The sequence below is a fragment of the Manis javanica genome, chromosome X (genome assembly GCF_040802235.1).
Source record: "Manis javanica isolate MJ-LG chromosome X, MJ_LKY, whole genome shotgun sequence".
In the NCBI taxonomy this organism is placed as follows: Eukaryota; Metazoa; Chordata; class Mammalia; order Pholidota; family Manidae; genus Manis; species Manis javanica.
In genome coordinates, this window is record NC_133174.1 from 136,610,692 (window position 1) to 136,627,486 (window position 16,795).

Here is a 16,795-nt window from a genome sequence, read left to right on the forward strand (position 1 = left end):
CACCCAAAGTATGCCAGTTCTCTATTACTGCTCTGAGTCAGACAAAACAGAACCCAGTCCATCAGGCAGATCCTCAAAAGCCAGAACATTGGATATATGCTCCACTCTTTTCTTTCCCTCCCAAGGGACAAGCTATGAGTTGGTGTCTTCTCTTGATCATGAAGAGCTGTGCCAGCTTGGAAAAGGGCTACCATGGGTAAAATGCAGTGGCTTTTCTTACCCACTTCAGTGTGGCTTTTCTTGGCTTTGTGCTTGCCTGGGGGCACTGCAGTTTCTTAACTGGTTTCTGGAATTCTCATAAAGGTTTTTTCAATCATGTGTTGCTGGTACGTTGGTATCTCTGTAGGAAAACAAGACCTGGGTTTCCTATTCCACCATCTTCCTCCATCTCCATACTTTTTAGGGAATGAGGAATTTGAGGCTTGGAGAGATTAAATGAATTGCCCAAAAATACAGTGAGAAAGTTGCAGAACTGGAGTCTGGATGGAGGTCAGTCTGATCCCCAGCCTGTGTGTTTAGCATCTGTGCCCCACAGCATAGCTGGCAGTCAAGGGGAAGAAAAGAGAATCACGCCGTCTGAGGCCCTTCAGTGCAGGGAAAAAGGGCCGTGACTGAGTCTAACAGGAAAAGGTGTCCTTTCCTTCTGGGCACTTTGTTTACTTATGTAGATTAATATAGAAACAATTTTTGAGTGGTTTACATTAAAAAAATATTTTGCACATAAAATAATTCTTTTTTAAAGTTTGAGAAAGGATAGTCTTTAGTTTTAAAAATCATTTATTCAAGAGGTGCTTTCTTGCCTAGCTCCATCGCTACCCACTCTCCAGTGTATCCTGGAGCAAGTCACATGGAAGTGAGCCTGGATTAGAACCTAGGACTTTGTAGGCCCAATGCTCCTTTTCAGGCCAGAGGCCATGTGGGATTCAGCTTTGCAACTCTTACACCGCAGTGTACCATGAGGCCTGGCACTTAACGTGCCCTGGTTGATAAGAAACGTAGATACTCCAAAGTTGGAAATAGTCTTCCACAGGACTTTGGTGGTCCAGCTCTTGAGGTATTTTCATGCAGCTGTATTGGGAAGCACAGGGGACAGCAGAGTACTCACAGCCATGGAGAAAAGTCCTGGGAGAAAGGAAGAAAGCAGAAGGGGCAGGGCACCTGAGAGACAGGACCAGCGCCCGGTGGGAGAGCTCATGCCAACTCACTAAACTGGTAAGTGACTCTGAAAGGGGACATGTAAAGGGGATAGGAATCATAAGGTCTTGCACTGTTTTTTTTTCTCCCTTCCTTCCTTATTTTCCTTTCTTTTTAAAGTAAGGGCTTTCCTCGTAATCACTACAGAGAAAATCGATGGGGTGAGTGTGGCAAGAAATATCCAACATGGGGAAAAACCAAAGTTCACAAAGTGTTCTCATAGTCATGATTGCTGTGTTACACTCACCGGCCTCCTTAATAAAGGATGTCCCTGGTCTCCTTTGTTCCAATTACTTGTTTAAACTCATCATTTATCATTATTATTATGATGATGATGCCAGGAACATTACAGAAATCAAAAGCAAAATAATTCACATGTGATTACACCAGCTAAACAAATCAAACAGGATGTCATAGCCAAAAGACAATCAGTCTTTGAGTCCTGAATCTGGTGCTCTGCTCGGCTTCACTAAGCTTCAGTTGTGCTTGTCTATAGAATGGGCATGGAAATAGTGCCTACCTCCCAGGGCCGCTGTGAGCATTAAATGAAATAATGGGCATAAAACTACCTCATAACTGTAATTCACTGGATACTTTGGTTATCATTATTTTTGTCTTTTATATTCTCTTCCAGCTCTTTTCCATATGCATATAGCCTTTCCCAGCTAGGGGAGTTGTTCATTGCTTGCCCCTTAACTTGTATCATGGACTGACTTGCCTATTTCTATATCCTCACGATTACCACTTTTTAAAGTAGTGTGCTGACTTACCAGGATGTGTCCCAATACACCAGGCCATTCCTCCACTGTTGGGTGGTGTATGTCTTTCTGAAGCTTTGTCATATAGATAACACTGAGCATCTTTTAATGGTTTGTATTTTTTTTGGACATCAAGAAACTTTAAACTCAAGGTCTATAAGGGTTAATGAAGTTCTTTGTCTCAGAGCATAATTAGCCAAAATCAGGCTTGGTGGCAGCAAGGCTTTCACAAGCTAGAGCGGTATTGCCAAAAAGACAGTGCCTCAGGACCCACCGACTGTGCTTTGCAACCCTGCAAAGATAGAAAACCAAGACAAGGGAGGGGCCCAGGCAGTGGTTTGTCAATGTAAGTGTGGGAACTGCTCTGCCTATTGCTAAGGGCACTTAGTTTGAGATTGGAATAGATGTAAGCACAACTTTCAAGTACCAAAAGCCAAAGTCCTCGCCCAGTGAGGTTACAGTTCAGAACGTTCTACCTGGATATGGGAACAAAGAGCAAAGTGGCCCAGGCCAACAGCAGCCAGGAGTCTGATGATGGAACTGGTGCCATTGGAGGCTGTGCTAGGAGGCAGGTCTGGGGCAGGTCAGCGGGAGGAGCAGTGAGAAGGAGAGGAGCCCAGAGCCAGGCAGCACTTGGGGGACGGAAAGACGAGGAGGGCAGAGGCAGTGAGGTTCAGCAAGAGGAATCGGATTCCAGCCACGGCAGAAGAGGCCTTTTCTAAGCTGCTTCTTTCAGAGAGCCCAGGTGGGGTGGAGGAAGTGACCTCTCTTGGTGATGGCAGGAAATCAGATGGTGGTTGGCTTCAGGAACAGGATATGGACCAGAGGACACAGGTGCTGACCACCAAGTAAACCCAGGGAGGATCCAGACTGAGCCTGGCTCTTTCCACATGGAAGAGGCGATGGGGCTGGAAGCATAGGCCAATCTCAGTGTCACCTTTCTGCCTAAAACCCTTCAAAGTTTCCCCTCTCCTCTTGGGACAACTTCTGTCTCCACCCCATGGCTTAGAAGGCCCTGAGTGTTCTGGCCCCTGCCTACCTTGCCAACCTCAGGGCTTTCCACCGGCTGGCAGCTGGCTCAGAGCCCCTGCTCTCAGGTCCTCGCATGAGGCACACTCTCTCTCACTGCCAGGCCTCACGGTGCTGTCCCTTCTGCCTTCAACACTCGCTCTCCACTTCCCTTACCTGGCTAATTCCTGCTCATCATTCAGATCTCAACTTAGACGTCACACTTTCCAGGATGTGTAGGTTTCCTTTGCATCCGGTGCATACTCTATCGTGACACTTATCCAGCTCTTTGGTAATTGGTACTTTCCTGTCTCCCCCATAATCTGTGAGCTCGAGTGGGGCAGGCACCACTGTCTTGCTAAACATTGATCCCTGAGTGCCTGCCACAGAATAGGTACTTAATAAATATTTTCAATAAAACAATAAATAGATGAAAGCAAATTGCTTCCTTTTCATCTAGTTCCCATTTCCTGAGTGCATGGTCTGTGGCAAGCATTGTTCTTGGTGAGCAAGAAAGGCATGGTCCGTGTCCCCATTTGGGCCCACTGCTTAGTCTACCAGGGACACAGTCAAGTCCATAAAGAATTCTGGTAAATAAGGATGCCAGGAGGGGTGCAGGTATTCTTTGGGGGGAAGGGAGGGACATGGCATATGCTGTTGAGAATGAGAAGTCAAGGCTCCATGGAGAGGAAAGGATTGGAACTTAGCCTTGGAAGTCCAGTGATCCTTTAGCAGACAAAAAGGGGAGGAAGGGTGTTTCTGGCACATCAAGTAACCAAAGCAAAGTCATGAAACCAGGAAATAATGGGAGAGGTTCAGAGGAATGCAAGCAGGCTGGGTGGTCAATGTCAGAAATATCTAATTTTGCCATGAGGTAAGGATGGAAAGAGAGTAAGCAGCAGCCAGATCACAGAGGGTCTTATTTACCAAGCTAAAGAAAATGGACTTCTTTGCACAGTCAGTGGGGAGATATGAGAAGAGCTGTGCTCTGGCTGATGGACAGACCACCACGAGACAAGAGCCCTCACTGTCGGGAATCTTTGGTCTGTAGGCACCAAAGATGAGAAAGAAAATGTTCTAAGGAAAACATTATGTTCTGTAGTCTAACATTGCGTAAGGACATTAACTGCATCCTGGAAGACTCAAATGAGAGGGCTGGTTTGGGGTCAGACCTATGAACACATTACCTGGTAGAGATCAACCATGCATGACTGCAGATGGACACAGGTGAGAGACACCAAATGCACGCAGTGGGAAGAGTAGCAGAAGCCAGCTTAGGATTCCAGCCCTGGCTCTGCAGTACAACTCTGCATGACTGCCTTCTCCCCGCAAGGCCTCTGTTTTCCCTGGTAAAGCCCTTTTTGTTCTAATGTCATGTGGTTTGATGGGCATCTTGGATCATACAGTTGAGTTCAGAAGGATGGCCGACCCCATGGCTACTGCCAGCCTTCCACTAGACACTTGACTTAGATAAGCTGGAAAACTGCTCCAAGAAACAGATAAACGTTTGCTGTCTACTAAGAGAACGGCCTCCCCTAGGGCGGTGCAGTGTACAACCTACACAGTTGTCTAGCAGCTCTGGACCTTCAGAGTCCTCTTGTCAGAAAACAGGGGTTGGGGAGGCCATCCATCTGGCCCAGTGAGGAAGAACACGAGCTTCTGAGATGAGCAAAGAGGACGAGACAAGCTTGTCATTAAGCAAGAACCAGGATGACACCCATCGAGAGAGTGGTGGTGGCAGTTCTGCAGCCATCTCATCTTCATAGGCCGAGCGCAACTTTCCAAGATGAGTCCAGCCAGAGACTACAGCTGGATGTTGGGCTGGGGGTTGAGAATTAGTTGAATGGCCCAGTTGTCCCATGTAGTAGAAAAGGGATGCCTCTCTGTAATGGCCCCTTAGTGGATGATGACAAGTACTTGAGCAGAACCTCTCAGGCAAGGCTTTCTCGAAGTCATTTCGAAGGGGCCCTGTGCTGTGGAGTCTACCTCACTTCGGATACCCAGACACAGACGGGAGCATTGGCCTTGGCCTGGAAGTCTCCAGAATACATAAGACCTGGGGGATATTCCCCCTTCACAGCACACGATAGGCATACTTATCTGGGACTGATTTATTTACCAGCAACTAAAACATGAAATTAGCTGGTCCCTAAAGGCAATTTTGTCTTTCCCTGCCTGATGATTTAATAAATCATCCCAATCAAAGAGGTCGGGAGGCGTTGGGGGACGGCACCATATTTGCTTTCCACATTCTCACATTCTGCATGAACAGTCCTTTTCCATTTAGAGGCTGTGGTGATCCCCTTGGGACCGTCTGTATGATCCTGTGCTTTCTAGTTTCTGGGGGACTGGCCATGTGTTTGCTTTGGCAGACTCTGACAAAACTCTCTTTCGCCTTCTTTTTTTTTGGTTTCAAAATGTAAAGTCCTGGGAATGTTTTAGAAACAGGCCCCTGGCCAGAACAATGGTTCTGCTATAACAGCACATAACAGGGACAGTTCTCACGAGCATGATCCTTCCCCATCCCCAGCCATACTTTTTAAGAGAGCAAAAGAGACTTGATTTGATTGTTCCTACATCTAATTCCCCTTCTGCTGAGGGGAATGTGAGTGTGTATGAAACACCCTCCGCTTATGTTGAGAATCCAGGAGCCCCGGAAGATGCCATTTTACTGAAAGATAGTAAACCCACAGGTTGCTAGAAGGAGGACTTAGCCCTGGTCTGGCCCTGAGACGAGAAGCGCTGCAACTTACAGTCCAGTGGCAGTTCTGTAATGGCTACAGTGATGATAGTGGGAATGGTGGTGCTAAGGCCAGAGAGGCTTTCTCCCAGGCTGAGGAAGTGGGGAAGGACGTCTAAGCTGTGAGCCTTAATGATCCATCTGGAAATACAGGTGATGTGCTATCTGGCTGGGGGCTCCCAAAGCCAGGAGTTCAAGAGCAGCTGTAGATCTCTTTTAACTAGCTTGCTCGGCAATGGAAGGGAGCACTTGAAATCACAGGTACCTCCTGAGACTTTTAAAAGCCAACAAGACTTGAAAGCGAAAGGTCCTTGGCCTCGCTTGCTCCCTCTTGAGCCGGCATTGCCGTAGCTGAATCAAAAGTTCCTTATTAGGTATTTGTATTTTCTTTGATTTGTATGATTTTTTAAACAAATGCATACACCCAACACCAGGATCTAGAAATGGGGCAGCTCATTAACTTAGAGGGCATTCTTTTTAATTTTTAAAGGTTAATCACTAAATCCTTTGTGATGTCTTAGGTAACAATTGCACAAATCAAATCACCACCTGTCTCATCTGATAGCTATGCCCACTCTTTACCTGTGCAAGGAAGCCATGAGGAAGCTTGAAATTTCACTGTTTGCTTCCAGGGTTGTAGGAAATGAAAAAGCAAGACTGTTAGCCCCCATTTTGTGATTTGCTCAAAGAAGTTTAATTCTTTACAATACTTTTAATGCAAATGAGAAATAAAATTAACTTTAGCATTTTATCACAAAGTTAAGACACTGAAGAAAAATGTCAGATTGACCTTTCTAGTTAGAGCCCAAGAGAGAGACAGAAACAGAGGCAGAGAGAAGAGTCCCGAGCCTCAGTTGTTTCCGTTGTAAAGTGAGGGTGTTCACACAGGTGGCAGCATCTACAGCTGATGTATGGTGTCTTGGCCCAGAGGCAGCCTGACCCATTGGGCTCGCTCTGAAGGAGCTGTTGGAGACAACAGAGGGACATCCTTGTCTAGCCATCTTCCAAGGGTCTTCTACGCATTACACACTGAGCTGGGTGTGTCTTATCAAGCCCTCTAAAGTCCTTTATAGGACCAGCTGAGAAATAAAAATATCCTCTGGCTGAGGTTTCACATTAACCCTCTGAAGTAGACTCTATGATTGTTCCCACTGTATGGATAAGGAAACTAAGGCTGAGGCAGGTCAAGTAATTCACTCAAGATTACAGTTAATAACTAGAAAATCTGTGCTTCTAACCCCAGACTGTAGATGCTAGACTCTATGTTGTTTCCTATAATCCACTTTTCACAAAATTAGTATGACTAATGGTACCATTGTGTCATGGAGCTATCACAAATGGAAGGGACCTCAAGAGATGATCCAATCTACTCATCTCTTTTCATAAACGAGAACACTGAAGTTCAAGTTGGGTAAGTGATTTGACCTAGGAGACAGAAAATGATTAGCAGAGCTGGAGCAAGAACAGAAATAGGCACGTCCAGGAGGGACCCTGCCGAGGAAACCAGCCTTCCTCCCCAAGGTCACACTGCTCCGAAGAGGGAGAGGAGGCGACTAGCAGCCTGGGCTCCTGCCACCTGGCCCAGGGCTGGTCCTCCTCTAGCAGGGTTTCGTGTCCTGTGAACTGGGAACCTAGAGTGGAGCAAAGTTACACTGTTCATCTCACCAACTTCTAAGTCGAATTTAGATTTTCCTCTAATTAATGAACACGGAAAATAAGCCATAATAGTATTAGCAGGACTTGTGACATGCTACCAAGGGAAATCAGAGCTATTCGCAGATCACATTAGAGTTGTTGGTATCTTCAAATGTCATTTATACTCACTATTCTAAAATTTCAGTAGTGGTTCACAACTCCTTGATAAAGAAGTAGATATGCTACTGTATCACCAATTTGTTCTTTTCATATTTCAATATTATTGGTTCCCTTTGTAATCTTTTGTGTTTTTACTCACTTAAAAACTCTTTCCTGATATGGACCTACAGGCTTCAGCACACCACCAAGGGGGCCAGGGCACCATCCAGGTTAGACCTCCTGCCGCACAACAAACAGCCCCACTCTCACACCAGACAAGGCTGACCTCCAGGGGTGAACAGTTCAACGCAAACTCGGGAGCAGAGCAGTACAATTCAGAGGTATTCTGAAATAGCAAGGCGCTCGGGCCATGGCTTAAGAAAGGAGCAGCAGCTATGTAGAAGGAACTGGAATCACGTCATTAGTCAACACCAAACCTCAGCCCAGAGTTTAGTCTCATCTTAGTAACCCCACAGGCTGTTTGCTACACAATGCAGACTGAGTTGTGCCCCTCAGTGGGCAAGGACAAAGCAAGCCTGGTTCTTCATTCTAGGGAGAAATGCCTGGTCCTGGACTTGTGCAAAGATCGTGACATCAAAATAACCCCTCAAGTACACATCAAGCCACGCCCTTTAAAACCTTTCCACCGACCCTGGACACTGTATGTGGGGGAGGGAATACACCTAACTCAGATACTTGAAAAACATTTCTTACCTGCACCATCACCCTGTCCCTACCACCCCTTCCCTTCCCTTTGCCAGGTCTATGCATATTGCAATTGGTACCACTGGGAGAAATGCCACGCACGGGGCACTGTCCTGGGATGAGCTTAAGACTGTGAATAATGTGCATTCTCTCCACTTGTGTTCAACTACTTATTTTTAATCCAAGAAATAATGCCTTGTTCATGCATTAACTCAACATGTGGATTCCCATGCATGCAACTGTATTGGGATGTCCACAGGAGGAAACACTATAATTTTCAGATGAGAGAAATGCCCACAAGATCAGGATATAGCAAGAGTCCCTGTAATGTGAGGGAGTAGCCTCACATTACAGGGGAAGGTATGGGGACAGTACTGCACAGTTTACACAACCCTTCACAAACATCATCTCAATGAATCTCCGCAACTCTGTCTGAGAGGTAGTATTATCTTCACTTTAGATGGACGAGGACATGAGGTCACACAGGCAGCCAGAAACACAGGCAGTGCTTAGACTCAATCTTCTCTCACCAAGGCTCTTCACACTGCCAACAGTTCCAGTTTATTTGCACGCCAAAGACTGTGCAAGGTGACAGGAGAGTAACAATAGTCCTCTCTCACCAAAGAATGAGATTCCCTTCTAAATCCCCAAATGGCATGTCTCTGATAGGCCCAAAAGTAGACCCAGAAATCACTTCTTCTCATGACTGGATTTCAGCTTTACCTCTTCTCACCTTCTGAACTGAACACAGATGAAGAATCTTACTGAGCCAATGAATGCGGAGGGACAAGGAGAAATCTTGCCCCAGCTATAAAACCTTTCAGAAGGCAGAGAGCTGACCCATCCTCCTTGGAAACAATTCCACCAACCAGCAAAAGAGTGTACAGTCCCATTCCAAGACTCCTAGGACAATCACTGGGACCTCATAGGGACAACTAAAAAAGTCAACTAAACAGGAGGCTAAGAATTTCCCACTTGGAGCACAGAAAATGAGCAACAGAGCAATCAAAGGACATATTGTTTAGAGGTCCCTGCCAAACCCTCTCTGAGTGTAACTGGTTCCCACAGCAGCCTGATGCTAGAGATGTCCAGAATGCACCTGTAAATACTCAACTGCTGGCTTAATTATGGGAGGAGTTAGCTGGCCATCTGTCATCTGGGGAAACCACTGCCTAATGACATCCTTCCCTGAGTATTTGCAGATGTGTGCAAGACATGCAGAAGAGAAGGCCACTTAGAGCCATGACCATGGCCTCATTATCACATTACCAGATCCTTCAACAATAACCAAGGAGACCTGGAAGTCAGCAGCTTCCCCCTAGATCCACCATCCTAGTGGAACAGGGAGAAACAGAGTGAGAGACGTAAGAGAGCAAGTCATGCTCTCCTCTGAGAGTCTGAGCCAGGCTTCTGAGGGGGGTCAGCCTCAACCAGCACACTTCCTGCAAGAGAAGAGGCCTCAAGGCATTGGCTGGGGAAGGAGACAGGGAGGGCAGCGGGGTCTCCATGTCCTCAGACCTGGAATGAGACTACACTGGTCCAACACATGCAAAGTTCAGTCTGACCCTCCAGAGCAAGACCGCCTGCATTAACAAATGTACCGCATTGATTGAAAGGTGACCAGTGCTGTACATTGCTGGCTCTACCTACAGAGCTGCCTGGGAACATGTGATATTTAAAAATGATGCCAAGGCCCTAGATTTGGCTCAAACAATATCCTCTGTCCTTTCAGGGCCACCAAAGGAATTGGAAAAGGGCTTCATGTGCGCGTGTCTCTCAATATTGTGACCAGACTTAACTGTTGGCTAGACAGCTGTTGGCTGCACAACCAGACAAATCAGAGAATCGAGAAATGCCCGAGTTTAGAGGGCCCTTGGTCGGCACACAGGCCCACCTTCATTTATTTTGCAGATAAGGAAGTTGAGGCAGGGAGAGAATAGGCTTGGCTGCGGTCACACAGAAAGTTAGGGGCATAACTGAGAGCAGAATCCAGATCTCCTGAGGCGGGGGCCAGGACACCACCTGCTCACCAATTGCTGTTTAATATGAAATGCACATAGATGACCCCTTTCGGTAAATGGTGTGTGTGATGGATCCTTGACAGAGCCAAGACACGTCACTTCCAAACCTGTCCTGAGGAGACCCCCCTAAGGGCTACACCTCAGTTCTGATTAATATTTGGCAGATGGAATTTCCTGTACCCATGTTGTCCCAACGATTTCCTAAAGTTAATGGCACTGGAAATATGCATAAATTAATGATGGCAGAATCATTAATGTAGATGGCAGTGTCTCGTGGCAGGCAAAGCCATAAATATCAAGAACAGCCTTCCCTAGGTGTAAATAAAAATCTCCTCTGGGAACATATCTGAAGGAAGAGTGTTTCTATAACACCGAGTTAAAATCTAAATTACATTATTCAGAGCTGTGTAAGTGTGGGCTAATAAATAACACATAAAATAAAACAGCACTTTATGAGGGAGACTCATCCTATATTTCAAGCATTTTCCCACTCTTAAATTCATTGTTTAATCTGGACACTTTCAGCCACAAAATTTCTAGAGTTTATTCAATATCTTTTATGTGCTTTACAAGGTCATTAGAGAATTTATTTGCTCTTTCCCTTACAGATTGGAAGGTGGGCAGTGATATATGAGGTTTCGCATTTTATTTATTCACCAAACTGTTCCAGATGTGATCCCATCATTTATCCAATGACACATCAAACCTGCTGGGTGCCCTCCACGCTGACCTCCCCCCCCCCCACATTTGCTTTCATGCTCTTAAAGTTATAGCAGGGCTCACTGCGATGAGAAGACAAGAGAATTGCTATTTGGGGAGAGGTGGCGGTGGGAGGGAGCCGATCGAACTTCAGTAATAAAAAATTTAATTGCTCGGCTACAATTTGAAAACGATATCCAGGTGGAAAACTGACCCAGGACCATTCCCCCAAACCATTGCTTCCCAGTTGCCCTCAGACAGGGCTGCATGCCTCAGATTTGGAATGTGCAGGATCTGAATAAATGGAATTGAACAGATACTAAATCATTTCCCCCTTCTCCTAGTGATTTGTCACCGTAATAAGCATTCTGAGGGTGATAGAGCTTTTATTACTACACACTGTTAAGCAGGAAGGAGGCTGCAATGTATTCCTGGTACTCTTTTGGGAAAATAATTACCCCATGCAGACATTTTTTTTAAATATCGATTTAACAGAAAGAGTTATATTTAAACCCAAGTGCTTATTTAGTGCAAAATATGAAACATTGCTGTGTTTGTGTTGGAGAGGATAAGGGGGCCTCATGCTGACACCAGTCCCTGAGGTGCAATCCACACTTTCCCAGCCACCTCCTAATGCATTTATCTGATGGGAGCAAAGAGAGGAAGAGGGGTTCTCACTTGAGGAGCCCCTCTATAACGCCAGCTCGACATACTTATGCACTAAACATACATAGTGACATATATGCATAATGACACTACTATCTAATATTTGAAGAGTACTTTGTAATTTGTCAAACAGTGTCATATGCATCATCCCATTTGATCCCCACAACAACCCTGTGAGGGTTTCAGGGCTGATGTTATCAGTCCCATTCCCAGAGGAGGAGACAGGCTCAGAGAGATTGATACGAGGATGTAAGAAGTATATACAGAACTGACACTGGAGCTCACACTTCCAAATAGAGCAAAAGATAAAAATAAAGCATATTGCATTGAACATATTTATACTAAAAAATCATTCATTGTTTATTTTATTTTTTATCTGACAGCCCTAAGTAGAGTGGGACTCCAAAATGAGAATTCCCAACCTGTTCTTGTCCTTGCCCAAACAGAAAGGTTTGATTAGTTAAGAAAGTGTGGGTGACTTGACCACAGTCCCACGGTGAGTAAATGGCAGAGCTGGGGATTCAGCTCATGTCTGCGACTTCTTAGCTGAGTGGTTTGAAACTCTCCCTTGCCTCCCCAAGGTTCTCTCAAGCCTTTGGGGTCCCGAAGCCCAGGAGACCACCTGTGTCCTGCATCGCCAGCACTTAGCCCTGGAGGGCGTCATCTGAGCACGGCCCAGCCCAGAGAACAACCCCAGCAGCCAAGGGAATGGCAGTCATCAGGTGGCCATAAGGAAATGTGCTCAGTTTCACTCACAAATACAGACACATCCGCCAAGGCAATATGATACCATTTTCTGCTTAGCAGATGGGCCAAGCACAAGGCTGTCCTATGTGGCTTTAAAACTCACACACCCTTTGGCCCAGTAATCTCACACTGCTGCAGGGCAACTTGCCCTAACATCACCGGAGCAGAGGCCTACACAGTTTAGTCCTATCCACTGGCCGGAAGGCCTGACTATGCAAATTCAACACAACTTTGACCGTACCACGAATTGGAGCACCCACCGTTAGCACCAGGCACTGGGCCAAGTTCTCCACTCAAGTTTACCTCATTTAACCCCATAAAATCAATAGCGGTATTAACCCCTTTACACTCATGTGGAAACTGAGGCTTGGAGAGACTCGATGGCTCATTTCAGATCACACAATTAGTACATGGATGCGCAGGGATTTGGACCCAAATCAGTTTTATTCTAAAGTCTGCTCTTGCACCCCTTTCTGCACCACCACTCCACGAGAGAGCGAGGGGTGGGGGAGACATGACAATTGACTCCCACAGGAGAGCAGGAAACTGAGGTTCCTCTCCCGGACTGGACTGTGGCTTTTCTGTCATGGTTCAGCTGCTCAAACTTCTGCGACTAGTCATTAGCAGGCAGAGGGAGTCTGCACAGAACCCAGGGTTCTCAGTGAACCCCCTGGGGTGAGGAGCGCAAATGAATGAATGCATCAGTAATAGATTTCTGCTCACCAAAGGAACCCATTTCTTTGTTTTCAGTCAAAATGCATAATAACCTTTTTTTTTTTTACTTTTGTAGTCAAGTCATTTCATCAAAAGCAAATGACAGCTGGATGGTATAAATGGCAAATTTGGAGGTGTCAGCTTGAGGAGATAATGAAGACATTTTGAAGGGCTAACATTACTGCAAAGTGATCAGGAAAAATTATTTTTAAAAATGTTCCAGTTGCATGATTAACCCTAAAGGCAAGAAAGATGTAACCTTGTTGGGATGGTTTGTTATTTTATGAAGTAAAAGATGAATGGCTTTAATGAGCAAGCATTGAAACATTTCCACTCTCCTCCCAAGCAAAAAGAAAAAGAAGAAAAGAAAAACGCCTCTTGACTATCGACAGCATGCAAGGAAGAGACTGTGGTAGGCTTACACCCCTAAGAGACAGTCACAGTCCTGGTGTGCCCTTGGAGATCAGAGACACACGTCCTAAACTGGAAATCAAAGCAATACGGTAGCGGGCAAAGGGCTTTAGCCCAACATTCCTATCAGAGATAGGCTGGTCAGATCTTGGGCAACTGCCTAAACCCCTCCAGACTTCCATTTCGCCATCTGTAGCATGGGAATAATAATGCCATCACAGGACCATTACTCCATTAGAAGTAGAATTAACAGAGGTGAAAGAGTGTTGAGAAAGCAAATGCATAATCTGGATGTCTGGTGCTGCAGTAAGGAGGCTGGAACTGGAAAGGATAGTAAAGGCATGTCTCAGTTCCATGTGCGCTGGCCTCAGGACCTCAGAAAGGTGACTTTAGCACCTCCAGGACTTCCTAGGTAGAGGGAGAAGAGAAGGGCCTAGTTTGGCTACTACTCAGTTGCAAATATGTACAAGTCATGGGATATGGACCTTAGAAAAACACTGATTTCAGCCTCATACTACTATGTCCTCACAAAAATTTTCTGAGAGTTACAATGCCATGGGCTACAGGAGATGTCATTTGTCAGTGGTGGGTGGCTCACGGGTGAGGATCTCTTGGGCTGCCTTGAAGGCTAGTGGGTCATGCATTAACTGCCCCTACTTGTGGTCCCCTCTCACCAAGGCCCACAGAGCCTCTTTGGATAACCATCTTTGTAATTTTCTTTTCATGTGTTATAATTGGGAGATAACTGATATACAATAACCTGCATTTATTTAAACTCTACTATTGTTTTTGAGTATAGAAAAATGCTTTAAATGTTGTAATACCTTTATATTGTATCTGCTTCACCAGTTAAGTCACATTTCTATGTATACTTCTTCATCATAGATTCATATTTTTTCATGGGCAGCCTGCTCAGAAACACTGTTCTTTGTGGTTGTCTACTTTACACTTAACTTGTGATTAGTTTTCACTGTGGCTTGAGTAAAATAGAAGCATTCCTGCACACGTTTTTTCTTCATTAGTTTACAGATGTTTATGTTCTTTATCATCTCTATATAATAATATTTTTGATTTGTCATCTTTTAATATCCATACTATTTCATCTACCCTTCTAACTACACACTGAATTTCCTAAAATTAGTAGGTCTTTAGGAAATAATTTAAGCAATAAACCACTAGTGTACATGCTAAAGAACGTAAGAATTTAGCTATGGCAGTTTCATTTTTGGGTTCTATGAATCCTATTCCTGAGTGCCCCCCGAAAGTTGTCCAGCCAGGTGGCAGTGAGGTTGCAGGGCCTTAAGCCCATCTCAGGGCCACTGCGGGAATTCCTTGCAGTCATGAAGGGATAGTCTTTGTGCTCTGGACAGTACTGTTCACATGTGAACAGCCGTTTTCACCCATGCCACTCACACCTTCGGCAAGGAGAGTCAAACTTTGAGCTGCAGAAGGCCAGAGCTGGCGCCTCAAGGAACACACCCTCATGCTGTTAAGCCCAGAGCGGCGCACACCCGTCTCAGCTCAGGGGCGCTGAGTTCCGGAAAGGTTTCTCCTGCACAGAGCCAGGGGCTTTTGTGTGTTTGATGACTCACAAAGCCAGGTGAATAGGGCCCAACCTCCTTTGTCCTGTAGCCACTTGCAGAACAGAGCCATCTCACTTGAAGGAGGTGAATGCACCTCAATGGCTCCAGAGCAAACTGAATCAGATAGTGGCTCATGGTCTCCTTATGTCTGGTGACGAAACACATGCTTGGCAACTGATGCTCGGGAATACAGGAAAAGGGATTCTCTAAAAGCCAAGCACAGGTCCTGGAAAAACCTGGATGTAAATGACTGACAACATAGCTACAGGCCAGAAAGCCCCTTGTAACACCAGCCAGTCCCCTACCTGCAGGAAGACCCCTCATTGTCAGCTTTGTTGTCCAAGGAAAGGATACTGCAAGCCCCAGGTGAGAGGTGATGGTGGCCCTGATGTGGCAGCCAGCTGTAGGGACAAATGGGACAGGAGCAATGTAAGGGCTATGTGGCGAACAGCATTACAAATCCTCAGTTGCCTGTCTGTACTGCCAAACTTCAAAGAGATCTAAGCGTGGAACATTGCTCCTTAACTGTGGCAAAAGCTGACTTGAACTGGCAGGAGGGAGGAGGGATTTAGTTTTTATTTATCCTACATAATGTGAAAATTCATACATTTCACTGCAGAAACATCATTTCCTTGATTATAGGGCGCTGCCCCAGGATTATGTAACATATTATATATGTAATGTATTTATAAAGTTTGAAGTTTTAAGATCTCTGAGCTGCACCTGGCCCTTGGGGTTTCAGGTAAGGGATGGTGGGCATGTATAGCCTAGTAGTTAAAAAAGTGGGCTCTGAAGCCGGACTGTCTGGTTCTAATCCCATATATCACCTAACAGGTACTCTGATAAACTTCTTCACGTCTCTAAGCCCTGATTAAAATAATGGCACCTACTTCATTGGGTTGTTGTGAAATTTAAGTGAGCAAAAAAGTATAAAGTGCTTAGAAGGTGCTCGAGGCTACCTATAATGGCCAGGGGATGACTGGCGCAAACCTGCACTCCCCAGGATGCCAGCTCCTATACCCTAAGAGCTGTCAGCCATTAGCAAAGAGGGGAGTTCTACAGGGTCTGGGGACCCTGGGGGCTGGAAGACAACAAAGGGAAGCATTTACTGGTAAACTAAACATCACTGCCATCACTTGGGGCTATAATGTTTGAGACCTGACAAATTCTTTGGGATCTAGACTTGATCCCTTGGCTAGGGATCTACTTTCAACTTCTGCTGTGACCTTGAGCAAGCCACTTGCCCTCTCTGGACCTTGGGAACATGAAGGGGTACAGTAGATGATTTTTAAAGGCTGTCCAGCTAGAACACATTGACTCTAACAGGTATATACCGCAGAAGAACCCGGATTGGGGATTTAAAAGCCTCTCCCTTGCTAATTCCTAGAGACTAAGGCAACACAACGTTTGTTTTCATAACCCAGAGCTACGTCCAGGGGCAGAGCAGAGCAGCAGATGGACAGACCCAACTCCTCGATGTTTGTAATGGATCAGGACACACTATAATGAAGTAATTTTCTTGTCTTCATTCTCCATGTCAGCAGGGATCTGTCTGCCACGCAGGAAGGGTGACAGAGTAATCTGAGCCACAGCTGAAAACCTGCTTTTTCTCCACAGTTATTTAGCCTGCCACGAGCTGTGGCAGGAGGCAGGAAAGAGTCCAGACGAGCAGGGGAATTTGGCTGCTCTCAAAATATCATACAGGAACTTTAAAAATTGAACTGATGTATGCTTTGTAAGGTTTTTGATAATGTG

At 45.6% G+C, this 16,795-nt stretch overlaps 1 protein-coding gene across 1 annotated transcript in view; it reads right to left on the bottom strand.

Annotated features, from left to right (window-relative positions):
• The window catches only part of LOC108383406 (uncharacterized), a 262,402-nt gene that overhangs the window by 153,188 nt on the left and 92,419 nt on the right, over positions 1-16,795 (bottom strand). The window contains exon 3 of the mRNA XM_073227550.1: positions 15,346-15,441. Within this exon, the coding sequence (XP_073083651.1) occupies positions 15,346-15,441 (96 nt within the window). The remainder of the gene's footprint in view (positions 1-15,345; positions 15,442-16,795) is intronic.